The 20,269-nt window shown below is 42.9% G+C and overlaps 1 protein-coding gene and 1 long non-coding RNA gene across 2 annotated transcripts in view; one reads left to right on the top strand and one right to left on the bottom strand.

The window, feature by feature from the left end:
• The window catches only part of RFX8 (regulatory factor X8), an 816,960-nt gene extending 804,900 nt beyond the window's left edge, over positions 1 to 12,060 (bottom strand). The window contains exon 1 of the mRNA XM_085620509.1: positions 11,847 to 12,060. Coding sequence (XP_085476635.1) covers positions 11,847 to 11,911 — 65 coding nt within the window. The 5' untranslated portion in view covers positions 11,912 to 12,060. The remainder of the gene's footprint in view (positions 1 to 11,846) is intronic.
• LOC146805483 (uncharacterized) overlaps positions 1 to 20,269 on the top strand; it is a 248,977-nt gene that overhangs the window by 98,697 nt on the left and 130,011 nt on the right. The gene's annotated exons all lie outside the window — the stretch shown is intronic.

Raw genomic sequence — 20,269 nt, 5'->3', positions numbered from 1 at the left:
TCGAAACGCGTAGGCACTGCAATGGAGTGTTTTGGTGCGATGCCCCAATGGGATTTGTCACCATTAATAAGGGGAGGGACAAGGACTAGCACCCACGCAGGGGATACTCTAAGCATTACTCCTTAAAATCAAGTCTTAGGACTGATCAACTATATGAGTCAAAGATATTTGGTCTTCCGAGTGCAGACTAATTGTTCTGTGACTTATTGAGCTATTCATTATGAATAGCGCTAAACTCCAAAAAGCAGAAAATAGATTTCTGCGCAGATTACTTATCGTGCCATCAGGTACGCCCACCTTTTTTTGTCACTCGGACATGGGCCTACATTATTTGGAAGATGCTCTTGGGCTAGCCCGTTGTTATTATGGTTGAAAATTTGGCAAAACCCTTGCATAGGCTTTTCTAAAAGAATTTTCTTGCACTGTCTAGCCTTAGATAAATCAGACAATATTCCTTGACTGGGGCATGTCAAGAGTACTTTTATTGGATTGGGAACCCCAGAGTTCTTTAACAACCCTGATCTAATCCCCTTTTAGGCTAGAGCTCGGAAAAAATCTACTTTTTATGATCAGGTGCAATTTACTCAACAGCATAAGGCACTCCAACTTTCTTCTTTGGATTATTAGCACACCTTATCACCTAGTCATGAGCAGGAATTGTATCTTGCTCACATCGAAAATGCCCAACATAGGTTTTATCTGACCAGACTATGAATGGAGTCATTGAATTTTCTTTTAGCCTTTCCACAGCAAGGTGCATGATTTGAAAATGTACTGCCATGTCAATGTGACAACAACTCAGGGCAAAGTACATTGCTGTTGTTGTAATAACTTTATTTCGGTCGGCAGACCATAAAAAGTACAAAAAAACAAAACAAAAAAACACACTGAAGAAAAAAACTGTAAATACAACAATCAAGTTAAAAAATTCCGCCTACTATGCCACATATACAGCAAATAGCGGGAAACCGCAAACACAATAGGAGGATGGGTATCGTAGGTCAGTATCCTACAGGCCTGTGTAAAATGCAAGAATCTCAAATTCCTGCAAATAGGAATCAACCAGCGTTTTCTAATTGCAGAATAGGCGGGACAAAAAAACAAAACATGAGGAATATTCTCAATATTATGGGTGTATGCGGGGCAAGCTTCAGTGGTCAATTTGGTCCATTTAGAAGTAAAGGACCTAATGGGAAGGGTACCGTGTCTTAGCTGGATATACAGCTTACGGGCAGCTGGAGGTTCAATTGTCCATGAATGCCTCAGCCTTAGGCTCTGTTTTTATCAAGAGGAACTCAGATGACAGCCTGCCCAATGATATAGAGCTCATTAATGTCTGATGATTTAGCATACGAATATGAAAAAGAAGTATATTCTTAGATATCCCAGTGGAACAAGTCTCAGGAATATCCCAAAGTCCCGAGAAGCCAAGCCGAGTACAAACTGTACTAATATGCTGAAGCCAAGGGATCGCATTGTATTTAACCCCTTCAGTGCCCATGACGAGCTGGACTCGTCATGGGCCGCGGTGGCGCTGTGCCCATGACGAGTCCAGCTCGTCATAGACCCCGCCCGCTAATGCAACGGCCGGCACTGGGCGGGGAAAGGGGCGGGCACTGAAGGGGTTAAGAATAGGCCAAATCTCAGAGAATTCTGCTCTGTAGTCAGCCAATTCGGAAACGGACCACAACCTCTTCCAGTACATAATTGGTCTAGCGCTTATGATCTCCTCTATTGGAATCAACCCAAGATCGAATCTAAGAGGGATCAAAGGCGTACTAGGCGGTAGACCAATTAGGTTTCTAACAAAAGACTGCTCCACCCTTTTAAGATCCAGGGTATGCTTATGCACCCAGAGTTCGGCCCCATAAGTTTCTGCCATTCTCGCTTGGTGGCTGTATATTTTGAGTACTGGGGAAACCGGCCTAAAGGTGGATTCCTTAAAGGCTTTACTTAGTCCCCCGCTAGCTGAGATAGCCTAAGCGTGGATTTGGCAATCTGCTTATGCCAATCAAATTTCTCTGTAAGTGTAACGCCCAAATAAATGAATGTTTTAACCCTTTCCAGGGGACTACCATAAAGGGCTGGGTTTGGACGTGTGCGATTAGGGGGGTTGAAGATCATGAGCTTTGTTTTTCCTATATTGATTTCCAACCCCCGAAGATGGCAGAACTCCACAAAACCATCAAGAGTTTTTTGAATGCCCGATGATGTTCTGGACAGCAAAAGCGTGTTGTCCGCGAACATCAGAGCGGGCACTCTACCTGTAGCCAGTCTGGGGGCGTCGTTATTAGTCACCCCGTTCAAGTGTTCTATGAGGCCATTAATATAAAGGCTAAAAAGGGTAGGTGCCAAGACGCACCCTTGGCGAACTCCTTTTAAAACAGGAAATTGGTCTGTGAGTTCGCCATACCTTCCACACCTTACCTGCACAAAGTTGTTTAGGTGTAACCTCGAAAGGATGGCTAGCAAATAAGGCGGGAGACCCATATCCGCAAGCACTCACAAAATGTTTCCCACGTGGGACCAGGTCGAATGCAGCCCGCAGATCCACAAACACAAGGTAGAGGCTGCCACCCTCCACCTTAGCAGTTTTCCAATACAGGATCTGCAGGCGAAATATCTGGTCTAGAGTGGAGGTACCAGACCTAAACCCTGCCTGAAGTGTAGACAATATCCCCTTTTCCTCGATCCACCCAAGGATCCTATCAAGAATAACCCTCCCCATCAGCTTTTGTGACGTATCAATTAGAATGATGGGTCTGTAATTTGATGGGGTTAAAGGACAGCCCTTTTTTAGGATCGACACGATTTCCGCTCCTAACCAGGTAGGTGGCAGATCATTTCCCTGCAGGATTCTGTTAAATAAGACAACTAAATAAGGAGCCCAGATTTTTGGTTGCGTCCCAAACAGATCTCCTGGAAATGTATCCAAACCTGGAGCCTTGTTTGGGAGCAAGTTTCCTAGTGCAGTCTCTACCTCACGCAGGGTGATTAGTTCATCTGTAGAAAGGCATGGGCGGACAACAATTGACCGTACATGCTCTTCAGACCCACTTTGGGATTGCTGAGGTTCAATGGTGTTAACGACCAAACCACCAGACTCCGGAATTCCATAAAGGGCACAAAAGTGGCTTTCCCAGTACATTGCACTTTATGCTCTTTTGCGCCCACTACAAGTCTGTGAGAACTCGGTTTTTAATTCCCCTTTTGCGCCCACCACATTTTAACTCTTAGAAGAATGTTTTTATATTCCTACAGCACTTAAACTCACCAAAGGTTTGCCGTGCAGTGATCAGCTATATCAGAGGGTCTTTAAGCATCAGGGAGAGATATTGCTGATCAGTCTCTGTTGATCACTTTTACTACAGTATTTTGGTACTTGGGAAATGTTATTATACTTTTAGCTTTAAGAAATGTTTTAAATTTTATAGTGAGATTTTAGTTGCTATTAAATATTGCATGTAATGAAATCAACTGTAAAGTGTGAGTGTATTTACAATGTATGGTGATCTTTTATGGTTATATCGCAAAATAAAGTTTATGACTGACTGACCGAATTCTTTAATATTGAAAGCACTTTGTGTTGTCATCACATTTGCTATTGATTAGGAAAACCTTTTATGTTGTTGATAAGGAAACTCTTGATTCTTTGTTATTGAATAGATAGTGTATGTTTTATGTAAATGTCAAAAAGATTTTTTTTAAAGATTTCATAAAGCCATGTAAACATTGTGGATATGAATGATAAAGCCTGATTAACTGAAAATGAAAATTAATTTTCAGTAAAAGGCATAACAAGAAGGCATGGTGAAAAATGTCTTTCTTGAAATAAGTCTATAATTGATGGCTAATTAGGGTTTTTTCTCATGGTGGTCTGGCACAAAACACGATGGACAGCCCATCTCTGAGCAAATGTCTAAAAGAGGGCCAGACAAACAAGCCAAAGCCTGAAAGGGGATAACCGTTTCTTTTAGTGGTGGGCAAGCCACTGAAAGCTCGAGCTAGGCTCAAGCCTGAAGCCTGATTCTGGCTCAGATCAAGGTTCTGTTGGAACCTCGAGTTCAAAGCAAGTCAAGCTTTCATGCGGATTCTGCCTGCCATCCTTCCTCTAGTCAAGATTTGGAGTTAGAGCCAGGGTTACAGATTTTGGAACTGGAGAACCAGGTTTGAGCCTTGGCGTCGGCTCAACATCCTATGATTCTGGGCAAATCACTTACTCTCCCCGTGACTATAATAATGAATGTTACCTTGTGTAATGTAACAGCTGCTCATGTCAAGTGCACAAAGAGGTAACACAAAGCGTTAACATACAAATGAAAAGACAAATAGATACCTGTTTAGTGGATAACCTACATAAATGACGGCTTCCTCGCTTAAATTATGTGATCTTAGGCAAATATTTTAGTTTACCAAAACTCCTTTTTCTTCATTATCGTATATGAAAGCACTTTCAAATGTCAGTTCAAAAAAACAGATCTACAAAAATCTATTGTGTTTGATTTAATAGCCAATAACGTTCCTCTCTAATAATCTGGCCATTTACAGGGTTTATATGACAATTGTCTAGCCTCTTAGTTCACTAATGGTTCACGTTTAAAAACTATCACTTTTATTAAGTACTTATTAAGTACTTCCAAGTGCAATGCCATTATGTGATGTTTTAATGCCAAAGCTTCCATATGTTAAAGAAAAAGACATTATTATTTTTTTGGTTTTATATAGCGCAAACTGGACTGGTAGATATCAGAGCGCTTTACAAGAGCATCAGTTGCGTTACTGAGGGACACATTCATTTTTGCTAGGCACGGGGAGATTAAGTGATTTGCCCAGAATCACAGGATGTTGAGGATCCCTGCAGAGATTTGAACTTGTTTCCCCAGTTTCAAGGTCAACCGCCCTAGCCGTTAGGTCACATCCTCTCCCCCTATGAATTTTGAAGAGACTTTATCATATTTCACTTTGTTGTTGTATAATTTACATGGCAGGGCTGAGATGTGGCTAGGCTCTCTCTGTTAATGTGTTGACTCGCCCACCTCTATTTTATATATATTATGTGTGGCACTTAAGTCTAAACACTGGCACTAATGACAGTCCACCACACGGTGGTGCTGTCTAACTTTGAGATGCACAACAACATTGTTTAATTATTCAGTATACATTAAAAATGAGTAATACCTGTTCCCAGAGGCACTGTTAACACTTTGAGTGGCCTGGAACAGTCTAAATTGTTACACTTGTAGGAGTGTGATGGTTAGTAGTTGTGTTGGTACTGTCACTGGCAGCACTGGCAGGGGCAATGGGTGGTGCAAGCTGCAGTGGTCTCCTGAGGAGAGCCCTGGCACTTACATTTTTAGGTCTTGCCTGAGCCAGCGCATGCGCTGCTCTGGCGAGACATTTAGAGAGTTGGCTTTTAAAAGTCCTCCCACTCGCTTTTGCTGGCCTCAAGCTTGCGGTTACGCGCGCAGCCGCCATCTGGTTTTCCTCGTGGCATCCTTACAGCGTGCCTTGCTCCTCCCCTCACCCACCACAGAGAGCGTCCCCGCGATCGCTTTCACAGCCGTGTTACTTTTAAGGCCGCGCGGCCAATGCTTGTTTTCACATGGACATGCTTGCATTTTCTGCAACCATGGCGTATCTGCCCTGTGCTACTGTGCTTTCTTCCCCTTTGCACTTCACTCTTCCTGTATTCATAATTTTATGTGCTAACATAAATTCTCTTCCTTTGTGGTTGATCCTTCCTCTACTTACGCTTCCCAAGTTAAAAAAAATCCAGCACTCGTCCGTTTCGGCATGCAAAATTCTGTAAATTATGGTAACGAATTTGCTAGCTTTTGTCCGCAGCCAGCATGCTAATTGGTTGATTCTCGCCGCACACCCCTTTCGCCGTCTCTGTAATTAGGCACTAACTCCCATTGCCGAGACCAAGTGGCTGTCCCAATCCTCACACGTTCAAACAGTGGTGACATTAACACTGGGTCTCAAGATGTGTTGTGCCTCGTTACGTGGGAAAATTCAACTCTTGGCCAAAGTGCCGCTAAGTACAAGTACCCAAACCTTTAGTTTACGTTAGCGGCATCAGCTAAATACAGATTAACATGACCAGCTGAGCTGTAAACAGTGGAATTTCTGCTTTGCATTGGGACACTGGAACGAGAGAACTCCTCTCCGACTGAAGTCCATGCTTAAAAAATGCAACACAAACACATGTATTGAGTAATTGATTGTCTTTTTAACGTTGCAATGGAAACCCGGGAAGTCATCCGGAACTGGCAGGCCATTTACGAATTATTTCAGGCAACACATGAAGTGCAGATGAGGCATGGCTTTGTAGCTGCTCTTTGAAAACCAATAGCCGGAAAGTCGGGAGAAATTGAATTTATATAGAGCTTACGACCCCTGACAAGGCGCTGAAGCAGTGAGAAGGAAAGGTCACACCTCAAGCATCCATGACCTTGCAGACGTATGCCTCCTTGGCTGTCATCCATCTCTCCCCCGGCACTTAACACAGGATGCCCCTTAAAATTATGCACTTATGACATTTTTCCCTTTTCACAGTGTATATCTATATGCTGTGGGGGTGAAACTGTACCCTTCACAAAAGAAATCTTAATCCTGCCTATCCTCCAAACCCTTCTCCCACACACAAGGGGCTGCTGCTACTTACTTACATCATTGGTAGTAGTGAGTGCCTGTTGATGAAGCATGCCACTGAAAGTGGATGAGGGTACCCACCCCTAAAAAAAGTTCTTCACATGGCGTATTGGACAAATATTCCTACTATCTTCGTTTTTGTTACTGACCATATTTTGTGACATCATGCATGCCCTGACACCATACGCATCTACCCGCTGCCCCCAATACTTTCTGTGGAATTCCTCTGTGCTTTGACAAGCTGTGTCAGGTGACTTTCTTATGTGCCTCTTTCTTTTTTGTGGATTGACTGCACCCATGAACCAACCTACAAGTCCTCTGGATCTTGTATTGTAGTTACACACGTCTAAATCTTCCAATTTCTTGAAGCATGTTGTGGAATGGAATAGGCAGATATTTCATGGCCAGGATCCAGTCTGTTAAAACTCTTAATAAAGCAAAGGACACTTTCATTGAGATTAGACCAGCTGTATCGCAACGTTTTTGTAGGCATTAATCCATGGTTTCCTCTTTAATATTTCCCATATTTAAGCATGATGAGAATTTGCTTATGTAGTAAACTGTTGTTTAACATCAGTTGCTTGTGATAACATACAGCTCTATCCGACGCGCAACACGACTGCGAACATCAGGAGGCTAGTGCGACTACTAGATGATGATCACCCAGAAGCACCACAACCAATGATACTCTCAGTAGACATCGAAAAAGCTTTTGATAGCTTAGAATGGGGATATTTGTATAAGGTATTGCGACAGTTTCGATTGGGAGAGGGCTTCCTACAATGGACATGAGTACTATACACTTCGGCAGTGGCTAGAGTGAGAACGGGCTCATTGATCTCACCGAAGTATCTAGTGGAACGAGGGAAGAGGCAGGGATGCCCGCTCTCCCCATTACTGTTCACCTTGGCGGTGGAGCCCCTCGCGGCTAAGATTCGGACAGGTCAACACTACAGGGGGCTGGGTAGCAGAGACGGACGACACCATATCTCGCTTTATGCAGATGACTTATTATTATTCCTTGAAGACGCCGATAGGGCAATGGCAGGAGCGGAGAGCTTACTCTCAGATTTTGGAGACGTTTCGGGCTTGAGAGTTAATTGGTCTAAGACATGCCTGTTCCCGGTGAGACAAGGAGAGACTAGACCGGTCATGACTCGAGCGGTGCGATGGGAACCTACCTGCCTGAACTACCTCGGCGTACACATCAATCACACGACGGCGGATACGCTGGAGGGGAATGTGGGCCGCAGTGTGAGAGCGCTGAGAGGGAGTATGGCCTTTTGGGCCACCCTTCCGTTGTCGTGACAGGCCGCATATCCCTTTTGAAAATGGTGGCTCTCCCTCGCTTACTATACTATTTTAGGACGCTGCCGGTGTGGATCCCCAGCTCCACTTTCAGATTACTGAAATCGATGGTGGTATCTTTTCTCTGGGGTGCGGGTAGGCGTAGAGTGGCGCAGGCAACGCTTATACGACCCAAGGCGGAAGGAGGACTGGCGGTCCCAGACTTTGAATTATACTATTTAGCAGCTCAATTGCAGATCTTCACCCAAAATGTAGCGCGCATATTCCGAGGACCGGAATCCAGGAGGGAAGGGGGAACGCCGCGCCACGTCCTTTCATATATTTCCTTGCAGCAGAGATTGGAGCCTAGGGACCTCCTCTCAGAGGAGATGACTTTCAGACTCTGCTGGAATCGGTCCCAGCGCAGGGCGGGAGTGTTGCATCCGTATGCGCCGGAGATACCGCTGGGGATGCTGACGGCATTACCGCACGGTGGAGATTGGTCGCAATTACAGCTCTGGGAAGAAGCGGGACTGCAGGTGGTGGGGGATCTGTATGAAGACTGGATTCTGCTACCATTCCACACTCTCCAAGAGAAATTTAATCTGCCGAGGGGGGGTTTCTTGTTGCACGCAGCGCTGACTCGAGCGATACAGGCACACTGGAGGGAGGGGCTGATGGAGCCTAAGGTGTCGATGGCCTGCCAATACACCATGATGGCGGCAGGGACCTTCAAGGCGGTCACGTGCCTATACTCTAGAATGCTTCTTGAAAACCTGCCACCTCTGGCGGAATTGAAGGGAAAATGGGAAACTGATCTAGGTAAAGATATCCCTGAGACGGCCTGGGCGCAGATCGTGCGACGGGCCTGGAAGAGCACGAGGAATGCAAGGTTTCAGCTAGTGCACTTCTATGTCCTCCACAGAGCATATTTGACACCGGGGAAAATCCAGAAGTATTTTAAGGTCCAAGAGGCGGCATGTCCCAGATGTACGAGAGTGGGGGTGGAACTGGAACATATGCTGTGGTCTTGCCCAGCGATGGGTCTTTACTGGAAGGAGGTGGGAGATACCCTGAATGAGGTGACAGAGCGGCGGCTGGTGTTTGATATGGCCATTAGTATACTGCACTGGTTCCCCCACACGCCCAAGAATAAGATTACGAGTAAGTTCATAGATATGGGACTTATATTAGCAAAACGAGAAATTACGAAACGTTGGAAAGCAACAGTGGGTCCCACCAGTAAAAGATGGAAGGGTGAATTTCTCAAATGGGCCACCAGTGAAGGCGCACTGCGTTATCAGTTGGCGCGCAGACGCAACGACGATAAGGCGCTAGAAGCGGCGGCTGCATGGGAGGCGCTAGTACAGGCACTACGAGACTATGAGCCATATGATGATGGAGAAGGGCAGGCCATGGATGGGGAGATAGCCCCGGAACAAGATGGGAACATCGCACAACTTAACACATAGTTATTCCTCGGGATGTATGATACCAGAGGACAGAGACGGATACCTGCGTTGCTGGTGGGGACTGAGGGAGGGGGAGGGCATCTATACTTTTCATGGTGGTTAGGGGTAGGTTTTAGTTATGCAGGTTTTTGGTTTATTTGACGCATAACTCTGGAAAGATTTGTATATCCTTGTACTATGCACGGTATAGTTGGCGGGGGGCTTTTGATTAATCCTCAGGGAGTATGCTGATAAATATTGTGTACGGATTTGTAGGTGTTTGTACAAAAACTTAATAAAATGTGTGTTAAAAAAAAAAATAACATACAGCTCTAGTTTGCCTTTTTTCAACACAAATGTTTTAATTTTCATTAAAGTGCAGTCCTCGTTTTTCCTTGTGCAGGCAACTGGTTGCCTAATGACATGATCCATTCTTCTCATCAGATTGACGCACTGCAGGTGGTTGGCCACAAAATGATTTGAATAATCTAGAAAATATTTAGGGCAGACTCTAGCTCCGAGAACTCACGGCCTAGTTCAGAAGGACCTCGCTTCTGAGTAAGTGTGACGTTACTCCTGTAGTAATCCAGAGTAAACCAAAAGCACTCCAACAATAAGTTATATAGAAATTCTTTGTGAATCACGCCTTTGGGCTTTAGGGTCTGGTGCTGTGAACCATGAATAAATATTATCGGCGCGCACATTCGCTCCCAGGCGACTGAACCTCTGGCACGGCTTTTGGGCAATGGACCATGCACGGCCTGCACTCCAGGGTATAGCGGGCAGCAAGGAGCAGTGCATTGCATTCTATTTTAGGTTTGCTTCAGGGACCAAAACAAATGCTTTCTGGAAATCTAGCGAAAGGAATGAGTGAGAAGGAGCGATTTTGTCTCATAGAGGTCACTGCTGGGTTGATTTCTAGACCTGTGGCAGTCTGAATGTGGCTCCAAGCTTCCTCTGGTTAGGGTGTGCATTTTTTAGGAAAACACAGAATTGTCCCTTTTCAAGGAACTGTACTATAAGCAAATTTCTGCGTATGTAAGAGCTTGCCACAGTATGGATCATGTGTTATATCTAGTTACTGACATGCAGCAATTTTTCAATAGAGTGTCACAATGCCTCAATTATCTACTGTGAGGTATTCTATCCAGAGACAGTGAGGAGATTCCAAGATATAAAGCAATATTTACTTTCATTAAAACACTTACAAATTCTAAAAAAAGAACCATTCAGTTTCTCAATCGAATAAAAACATCTTCTCGCAGAGAAGTTACAGTACATATACACTAAAATATTTTTATTAACACGTTAGAAAGAAGAAAAAAAGTATTATAACCCTTCATAATACGTTTTTTTCTTCTTTTTTTCTTCTTTCTAACATGTTTTCATAAAAATATTTTAGTGTATAAGATCCATACTGTGGCAAGCTCTTACATACGGAGAAATTTTCTTATAATACATTTCCTTGAAAAGGGACAATTTTGTGATTTTTCTACATTGATACTTCATCCCTTTTCGCAGATCAAGGTGTCTCCCTTTTTTCTTTTGGCAATTTTTAGTTAACTCATTTGGCAACTCAAAGTTGAAGAAGTAGAGTTCTCTTCTCTCGGGCATGATTTTGCAGGAATAAAATGTGCTTGGTGAGGCCGAGAGCCTTTTGCATGCGTAACTTCAATTTACATATGCAATTGAATGATTCACATGATTTTGCAGTTGTAAATATATTTACTCGCATATAATGTTACGTCAGAGGAAGTCAATATTAGGTGGGAGTAAATCTACTCCCAGGGAGGTAGATGAGTGTGCGTTATAGGGTGTGGATGGATACCCTGAAAGGTTTGTGCTCAGCAAAGAGCTTATTCATACCATGTAAATAGTCCGAGATTTACAGCTGATAAAGTGAGGAGCAAAGTCGTTTTGTGGGTGGGAATGGGAGTGAAACGCCCTAAAATTATAGGGGAAGGCGTAGGTGTTACTCCACAGCAAAAATGTCTTCCCTATCAGAACAAGCATTGGCATAGCCAATAGGTCTCGCCTTTGGGACCTTATAAGTGTTTAGCTATGCAACAGTTTATGTTGTTGCAATAAGGATATTGTGCTGGATAACTAAACACGTATAAGGTCCCAAAGGCGAGACCACTAGGCTATGCCAATGCTTGTTACAATGTGAGCCCTGGTTACAGTTGTCTGCAGCGAGAACTAAAACGGCATTGTCAATCACACGGCTGCATGTGTGACCAGAAGAGGATGTAGCACAAGTATTTCAAATTATTAAATGCTATGACTTATTTAAAAACTAAAAAACTAATGAAAACTATTCCTCGTGGAGGCATATCAATATTGGCATGCGGGTTGCTAATGAATATTCACATAACGGTAGATAAGCTTAGACAGAGGTCCTTATAATATCGAATTGGGTCGGGGTTAAAACGGCACTTACTCCCAGTGACTCACCATTGCACCACGGTGCCGTGCGGACTGCGGTAGCTGCTGTGAGCGCACACGGTACTCAGCGCCATTGTTCTGCAGTTGCCAGGAGCTAGCAGGCCGACCTCTCCGAGTGGCCCGTCCAGTGGCTCGGTTTGTTTTCCAGCCGCGTTCTGAAAGCAGCGGCCGGGCTATTCAAAAGATGACTGGGGATGCACGCGTGCGTCCCGGCCCTCTGTTCCGCGTGACCTACACGGCCTCGCATCACGCCGGCTGCGGCAGCAGGAGTGAACGCGTGCGTCCCGGCCCTCAGACGCGCGTGGATTGCACTAAAAGGCCTCGCTCGCATCACGCCAACCGCAGCAGCAGGAGTGAACGCGTACGTCCCGGCCCTCTGTCGCGCGTGGCCTGCAAGGTCACGCTCGGATCACGCTGACTGTAACAGCAGAAGAAAAAGCGCGCGTCACTCCCGGCCTTCAGTCCCGCGTGGCCTACAAGCTCGCATCACGCCGGTGTTCCGACAGCAGCAGCAGGAGTAGTTCCCACAGCACGCGACGCACGTCCACTGTCAAAGTTGTTTCTCTGTGTGCGGCTGACCACACCAAAAGATCAATATTATTCTTGCAGTGGAGGCACTTGTAGTGAGGAGGAGACAAGTAAATGGTGGGAGTGATTTTATTAGAAACCCACACAGGAATGTCGTTGCCAACTGCTCCCTCCCGCTCCCTCATCAACATTCCAGCCACACGCCGGGAGCCATGCGCACGCACACAATAGGTGGGACGGAAGCGGGGAAGGGACAGAAGTGGTTGATGTGCATCGACAGGTAAGGCTGGCATAGTACACCCTCGACATTTTGGATAGGTGCAGTAATGAGGCTGAGATTGCATAGTGGCTGTTTGTGTGCACATTCAAGCGTATGGTCTGTGCAAGTTCAGAACTTTTTCGAAGGGGTTGGCACCTGTGTGCCTGTCTAGAGCATAGTTATTTAGGCCATGGTTGGGGTGCCCCTGCTCCAAATAACGATCAAAAGTATACAAAAAAGTGATGGATGGAATGCTTGTTAATCTGAGCCAGTTGTAATTACTAGGGTAGTAACCCAGTCCATTGTTATGTTGCACACTATGCCACTTCAGTTTGGACCCAGCCATATGCAAATCAGTCTTGACATTTCTCCAATGAGGACAGTCCAGCCCAAACTGCCTGGCAAGGTCCTTCCCGAAACAGAACACAAGCAACCCAGGACCGTTTTTGCCTTACATAGGTCTCATCAGCCAGGAATAGCATACATGCCAACCCTCCGATTCTTAAAAATTGTCATTTAGTACAATGGTATACACCTTTTCTCCATGATCATTAATGGGCCCCATGATGTCAATACCAACTCTCTCCCATGGCATAGTTGGACATGTGATGGGATGTAATGGGGGTCTGACTTTAACCTGGGTTTTATCTGAATTACTACTCATAGTGCAATTTCTTACTATTTCATCATCATCATCATCATAGTCTTTATTCGAATTAAAAATTAATTCATACAAGACACAAACATATACATAAGACAACAGTATAAAATCCAATTCGCTAAGGCTATACAAAATTTTTACAATAAATAATTTAAAACTTACTATTTCTTTCTATTGCAATATTTACCCCAGGCCACCAACACCAATTCTTTACTCTAAGTTTCGTCTTGATGATGCCCAAGTGATCCTCATGGCAGATTTCTAGATTTTTTTTTTCTTAGTGTAGATTGAGGAATAGCCTTCCGGCTTCTCAACAACAATCCATTCTCCTCCGAAAACTCATGTTTAACCTCCTCGTAGGGACGAATTTCTTCAGGAATTACCTTCTTTTTAGGCCAACCTTTGGCAAGCATTCCCAGAACTTTATATAACACTGCATCTTTGGATATCTGTAACTTTCATTCATAGAAATTCTGTGTAATTCCACATGTATGTTAGCAAAACATAACTCCTCGTACTCCTCACTATTTACTGGAGCAGGCGAATGGACAGGCATGCCACTCAGGAAATAGTCACGTGCAAAAAGAACAGAATGCAGAACAATGTCATACATTCACCCTAGTACAGAGATCTGGGCCTAAATCCATCGTTTTTTTGCTCACCATGCCATTCCAGTTTGAATCCAGCCATTTGCAAATCAGTCTTGACCCTGTGCCTCATGGGAACAGTCCAGCCCGAACTGCCAAATCAGGTCCTCCCTGGACTGGAAACAAGCATCCTAGGAACGGTTTCGAGGTTTCACCTATCTTCAGCCAGGATAGCTTGATTCCAGTGGCACAGTGAGCCCAGGACCCACGTCTGGGCATACCTGGCGCCCTTAGGGCGAGAAAGCAAAAGACACACAAATATGTGACCAGGTCTAAACTGGGGTGGCATGGTGAGCAAAAGAATGATGGATTTACCCAGATCTCTTGACTGGGGGTGAATGTATAGATTTTTTCTACATTCCGTCCATCAATTGTGTGTCTTTTGCTTTCTCGCCCTAAGTGCGCCAGGTATGCCCAGATGTGGATCCTAGGCTCACTGTGCCACTGGAATCAAGCTATCCTGGCTGAAGAGGGGTGCAACCCCGAAACTGGTCCTAGGATACTTGTTTCTGGTCCAGGGAGGACCTGACTTGGCAGTTCGGGCTGGACTGTTCCTATGAGTCACACAGGGTCAAGACTGATTTGCATATGGCCAGGTCTAAACTAGGGTGGCATGGTGAGCAAAAGAATGATGGATTTAACCCAGATCTCTTGACAGGGGGTGAATGTTTAGATTTGTTCTACATTCCAACCATCAATTGTGTGTCTCAAGAAATAGTCATATATGAGTGAGTGGGGAACGCACACTAGTTTATGATGAAACTAAAAGTTTTTTTTGGTATGCGTGCAGCGTTGCCATATGCCTGCAGAGCATGTGTAATTAACCTGGTGAGTGGCCTAGTACTAGAAAGATTACTAGGGCTGCAATCTGCACTGCTAGTAGATAATTTCGAACATTTAATACAAAGTTTCAAAAATTTCAAAACAGAAACAATTCGCAAATGTAATCTGCATTCTTTGCGATACATGCATTCAGCTTTTTACATATTTGTAAATGAACAATTCAATTGACATGGTTACATATATGTTCAGCAGAATAATGATATTATCATAAAACACCCAACGCATTTCGAGACATGATGTCCCTTCGTCAGGGGTATGCTGTGGAAAGAAGGAGAAAATTTCAGAGTCCGCACTTTGTCAGATCAATTTTATAACAATTATACTCATTGTGATTAATATGTGTATGGTGCTCCCCTCACCAAAGTGGTTTATATGTGGTTCCAATAATTAAGGGTACCTGGTAGATTCGATATCAGTACTTTGGAGTTCTGAAGGTAAAACCACTGAAAGAGAGAACACTGGGATGAAGAGAAAATTTTAAATATGACTGTGCCAAGTTCTAGCTGATTTTTGCTATCAAATCCGCTATTAGTACCTGTGTCTTTAAATGTGTTCTGAAACGCTGTCCTGTCAGTTTTCTTGTTAGTGCCTAAAAAAACAAATGAACTGAGTGATTGCGAACTATGCCAGTGGATAACGTTAACGTTCCTGTTATTAGTATTTGGCTCACCTTAGTGTGGAGTGCACAGAAGATGATGCTGAGTCAAACTGCCTATGAGTAAAGACTCAAAGAAAGTAGAGGAATAAACGGCGGTCGTCAAGTAATCTAGAAGCGAAAATGATTCCAATTAGAAAATGGAAGCGGTAATACACGAAGAAGAAAGATAGGCTGGGTAACTCACAGTAAATTGGCTTACCGTGCCGAAACTTGAACGGGCGGCGTTTACTCCCGTATCTAGCCGAGGACTCGCAGTAGCGTTTCCTGGTATTTGCGTGACAACTCGAGTGGACGGCGTTTACTTCCGTATCTGGCCGAGGACTCGCGATAACGTTTCCTAGTGTTTACGAGACAGCGTGTTGATTGACATGAAAGAAGGACTCTCGTCACTTCGAACTGCGAGATGATAGTAAACACTGAAAATGCACTTTAACTGGCCGATAGATCGTGTGTGTATTTACTAGTTGTAACCAATGGAACGTGATGACGTTTTGTAGAGATGAGTGTTAAAACATAAGAAATAAGACTACCCGGTTTTCTTACTAGGAAGTGGAACATCTGAAGTGAACATATAATGAAAAACTAATATATTCATTTATTTGAAGTGTAAACTCTAGCTGTGCAGCAAACTAATTTGATGCTGTGTTGATAACCTGTTCTACTAGACGTGATCTGCAATAGTGAGGTGAATGGTGTGTAAATGGAGTACATTGTTGTAAACTTAAACATATACTGATTAATGTAGAGCAAAAATGGCAGGTCAGCCCTTAAGATCGATTGTACAGGGGTATCATGTAATGAATTCAGAATAAAAACATTGCTGTACAAAAAATATTCAAAAAATATTTCTCTCATTAACTTATACAATACCTATCTAATTCTATAATGGAAGTTTCACTGTATTCAAAGTTTAGTTGCTCTATTCTTTGAATAAGAACTCATGGTAATGAGGTATTAATAGGGATCCGAGGAGATCATGGTATGAATATGTGATTCTGTTTGTTAGGAAGTGTCAGGGTCCCGTCGTGGGGGTTCAGATTATGTGTGTAGAAATATTCTAAAGAAAACAAGCCATCTCGAGTTTATCGTTGAGACCTTGTGGGGTCAGAGTCTGTAATCTTTTAATCCAGAAAGCCTTTCGTTGTAATAGGTGTTTAGAGTTGTCTCTGTCTGGAGATTTCAATACCTCTTCAATAATTTGGAATTTCAGTTGAGCAATTTGATGACGTGCTTCGTCCCAATGTACGGCTAAACTTGAAGTAGTGCTGTGGGTACGTATTTTGCTTTTATGCTCCGTGAGTCGAATCTTCATCTTTCTCTCAGTTTTTCCGACATACAGCAATCCGCATGGACATTTGATCATGTAAATTACGTTGTCAGAGTCGCACGTTCTGCTAGAGATTTTGATTTTTTGGCCCGTTCTTGGATGTAATAAGCAGTCTCCTGTAATTACATTATTGCAGTGTATGCAATTCCAGCATTTGTGTGTGCCATTTGTCTTAGTTGAGGATTCCAGAGTGGATGGTGGTTTCTTTTTCCTTGATAACATCTCCTTCAGATTGTGTGCTCTTGTGTATGCGAACAATGGTTTTTCCAGGAATAATCCATTGAAATCTGTCTCAGATTCAAGTAAGTCCCATCGTTTGCGTATAATCTTTTTGATGGACGTGGATGCAGTTGAGTATTTAGACACAAATACTGTACGAGTACTGGGTTTTTTTGGAGTCTTTTTAAGTAACTCGTTGCATGGTCGATTTTTGACTTTGTTTAATTGCTGTATCAAGAGATTTTCAGGGTACCCTCTGCATGTGTAGTTTTTGATTTGCTGTTGCCAAGTTTCTTCGCAAGCCTTATCAGTTGAAGAGATTCGTTTAGTTCTGAGAAATTGTGAGACTGGTAAATTCCGAATTAAAGAAGATGGGTGGAAGCTGCTGTATAATAAAGCATTGTTTTTGTCCGTTGGTTTTTTGTATACGCAGGTCTGTATTTCACCCTTTTCAATATCAATCCAAACATCTAGAAATGAAATTGCCTTTTGACTGATGGTATGAGTGAATTGTATTCTGGGGTCTATTAGGTTTAAGGTTCGTATGTTATTCATCAATGCTGGTTCTGATTTGTTCCAAATGAAGAAGATGTCATCGATAAAACGTCGAAAGAATACTAGGCCTTCTTTCCAAGTTTGGTCTGTCAAGATGTAATCATTTTCAAATTTGGCCATGTATGTGTTCGCGTATACCGGTGCTCCCGTGAAGCCCATTGAAGTGCCGTTCAATTGTATGTAAAACCTCTCATTCCAACTGAAATAACTGTTCTGTAAACAGAACTCCAGTAGTTGTAAGATGAAGACTTTGGGTATGTTTGAATTTTCTTGTCTCAGTAACGCCCATTCGACTGCCTCAATTCCATTAGCATGTGGTATAGACGTGTACAATGCTACCACGTCAATTGTGCACAAAATCCAGTTTTCCGTGTTTTGGTTTTTAATCATCTGCAGATGTCGCAGGAAATCCGTGGTGTCTTCAATGTAAGATTGCCAGTTTTGAACAAATGATTGTAAAAAGGTGTCGATGTATCGTCCTGGTTTTTCAAATATGGAGTCACATCCTGAAACAATAGGTCTAAATGGAGGATCAACTAAGTTTTTTTGCGAATTTTGGGTAGTAAATACATTTTTGGTCTACGTGGAAATTGAGAACTAAGGTATTTCCTGGTTGATGAGTCAATCCAATTAAGGTTTTCTGCTTGTTCTAAGATAAGATTTAAATTCTTGGAGATTTCCATAGTTGGATCCTCTGTCAGTTTTCCGTAAATTTCCTCGTTGTTGATATGTTCCAGAACTTTCTTTTCATAGTACTCCGTGTCCATAAGCACCAGTGCGCCACCTTTGTCTGCCTTTGAAATAGTAATGGTAGGATTACTCGCCAGATTTGTCAGGACACTCTTTTCAGCTCTACTGAGGTGTTTGGTTTTCTTTGAGTATTGGATTTTTTTGAGGTCTTGTTGTACAAGCAGTTGGGGACATATGTTGGTGAAGAAATTGCGTAGTCTTAAGGTTCTCATAAATTTAGAAACAGAAGTGGCGTTCTATAAATTTATGAGAACCTTAAGACTACGCAATTTCTTCCCCAACATATGTCCCCAAGATCCCATTGAAGACCCAGCACCTTTCAGTTTCAAACCCAAAAGCACATATATGGCTCCAGTATCACACAAAACTCTGGATACGTTTGAACTGCTTGTACAACAAGACCTCAAAAAAATCCAATACTCAAAGAAAACCAAAAACCTCAGTAGAGCTGAAAAGAGCGTCCTGACAAATCTGGCGAGTAATCCTACCATTACTATTTCAACGATTCAACGATAAACTCGAGATGGCTTGTTTTCTTTAGAATATTTCTACACACATAATCTGAACCCCCACGACGGGACCCTGACACTTCCTAACAAACAGAATCACATATTCACACCATGATCTCCTCAGATCCCTATTAATACCTCATTACCATGAGTTCTTATTCAAAGAATAGAGCAACTAAACTTTGAATACAGTGAAACTTCCATTATAGAATTAGATAGGTATTGTATAAGTATAAGTTAATGAGAGAAATATTTTTTGAATATTTTTTGAACAGCAATGTTTTTATTCTGAATTCATTACATGATACCCCTGTACAATCGATCTTAAGGGCTGACCTGCCATTTTTGCTCTACAATAATCAGTATATGTTTAAGTTTACAACGATGTACTCCATTTACACGCCATTCATCTCACTATTGTATATCAGCATATCACGTCTAGTAGTACAGGTGATCAACACAGCATCAAATTAGTTTGCTGCACAGCTAGAGTTTACACTTCAAATAAAGGAATATATTAGTTTTTCATTATATGTTCACTTCAAATGTTCCACTTCCTAGTAAGAAAACCAGGTAGTCTTATTTCTTATGTTTTAACACTCATCTCTACAAAACGTCATCACGTTCCATTGGTTACAACTAGTAAATACACACACGATCTATCGGCCAGTTAAAGTGCATTTTCAGTGTTTACTATCATCTCGCAGTTCGAAGTGACGAGAGTCCTTCTTTCATGTCAATCAACACGCTGTCTCGTAAACACTAGGAAACGTTATCGCGAGTCCTCGGCCAGATACGGAAGTAAACGCCGTCCACTCGAGTTGTCACGCAAATACCAGGAAACGCTACTGCGAGTCCTCGGCTAGATACGGGAGTAAACGCCGTCCGTTCAAGTTTCGGCACGGTAAGCCAATTTACTGTGAGTTACCCAGCCTATCTTTCTTCTTCGTGTATTACCGCTTCCATTTTCTAATTGGAATCATTTTCGCTTCTAGATTACTTGACGACCGCCGTTTATTCCTCTACTTTCTTTGAGTCTTTACTCATAGGCAGTTTGACTCAGCATCATCTTCTGTGCACTCCACACTAAGGTGAGCCAAATACTAATAACAGGAACGTTAACGTTATCCACTGGCATAGTTCGCAATCACTCAGTTCATTTGTTTTTTTAGGCACTTACAAGAAAACTGACAGGACAGTGTTTCAGAACACATTTAAAGACACAGGTACTAATAGCGGATTCGATAGCAAAAACCAACTAGAACTTGGCACAGTCATATTTAAAATTTTCTCTTCATCCCAGTGTTCTCTCTTTCAGTGGTTTTACCTTCAGAACTCCAAAGTACTGATATCGAATCTACCAGGTACCCTTAATTATTGGAACCACATATAAACCACTTTGGTGAGGGGAGCACCATACACATATTAATCACAATGAGTATAATTGTTATAAAATTGATCCGACAAAGTGCGGAC

This window comes from Triturus cristatus, chromosome 8 (genome assembly GCF_964204655.1).
Source record: "Triturus cristatus chromosome 8, aTriCri1.1, whole genome shotgun sequence".
Taxonomy (NCBI): Eukaryota; Metazoa; Chordata; class Amphibia; order Caudata; family Salamandridae; genus Triturus; species Triturus cristatus.
The sequence above is the reverse complement of the archived record's forward strand: the minus strand, read 5'-3'. Positions and strand labels throughout refer to the sequence as shown.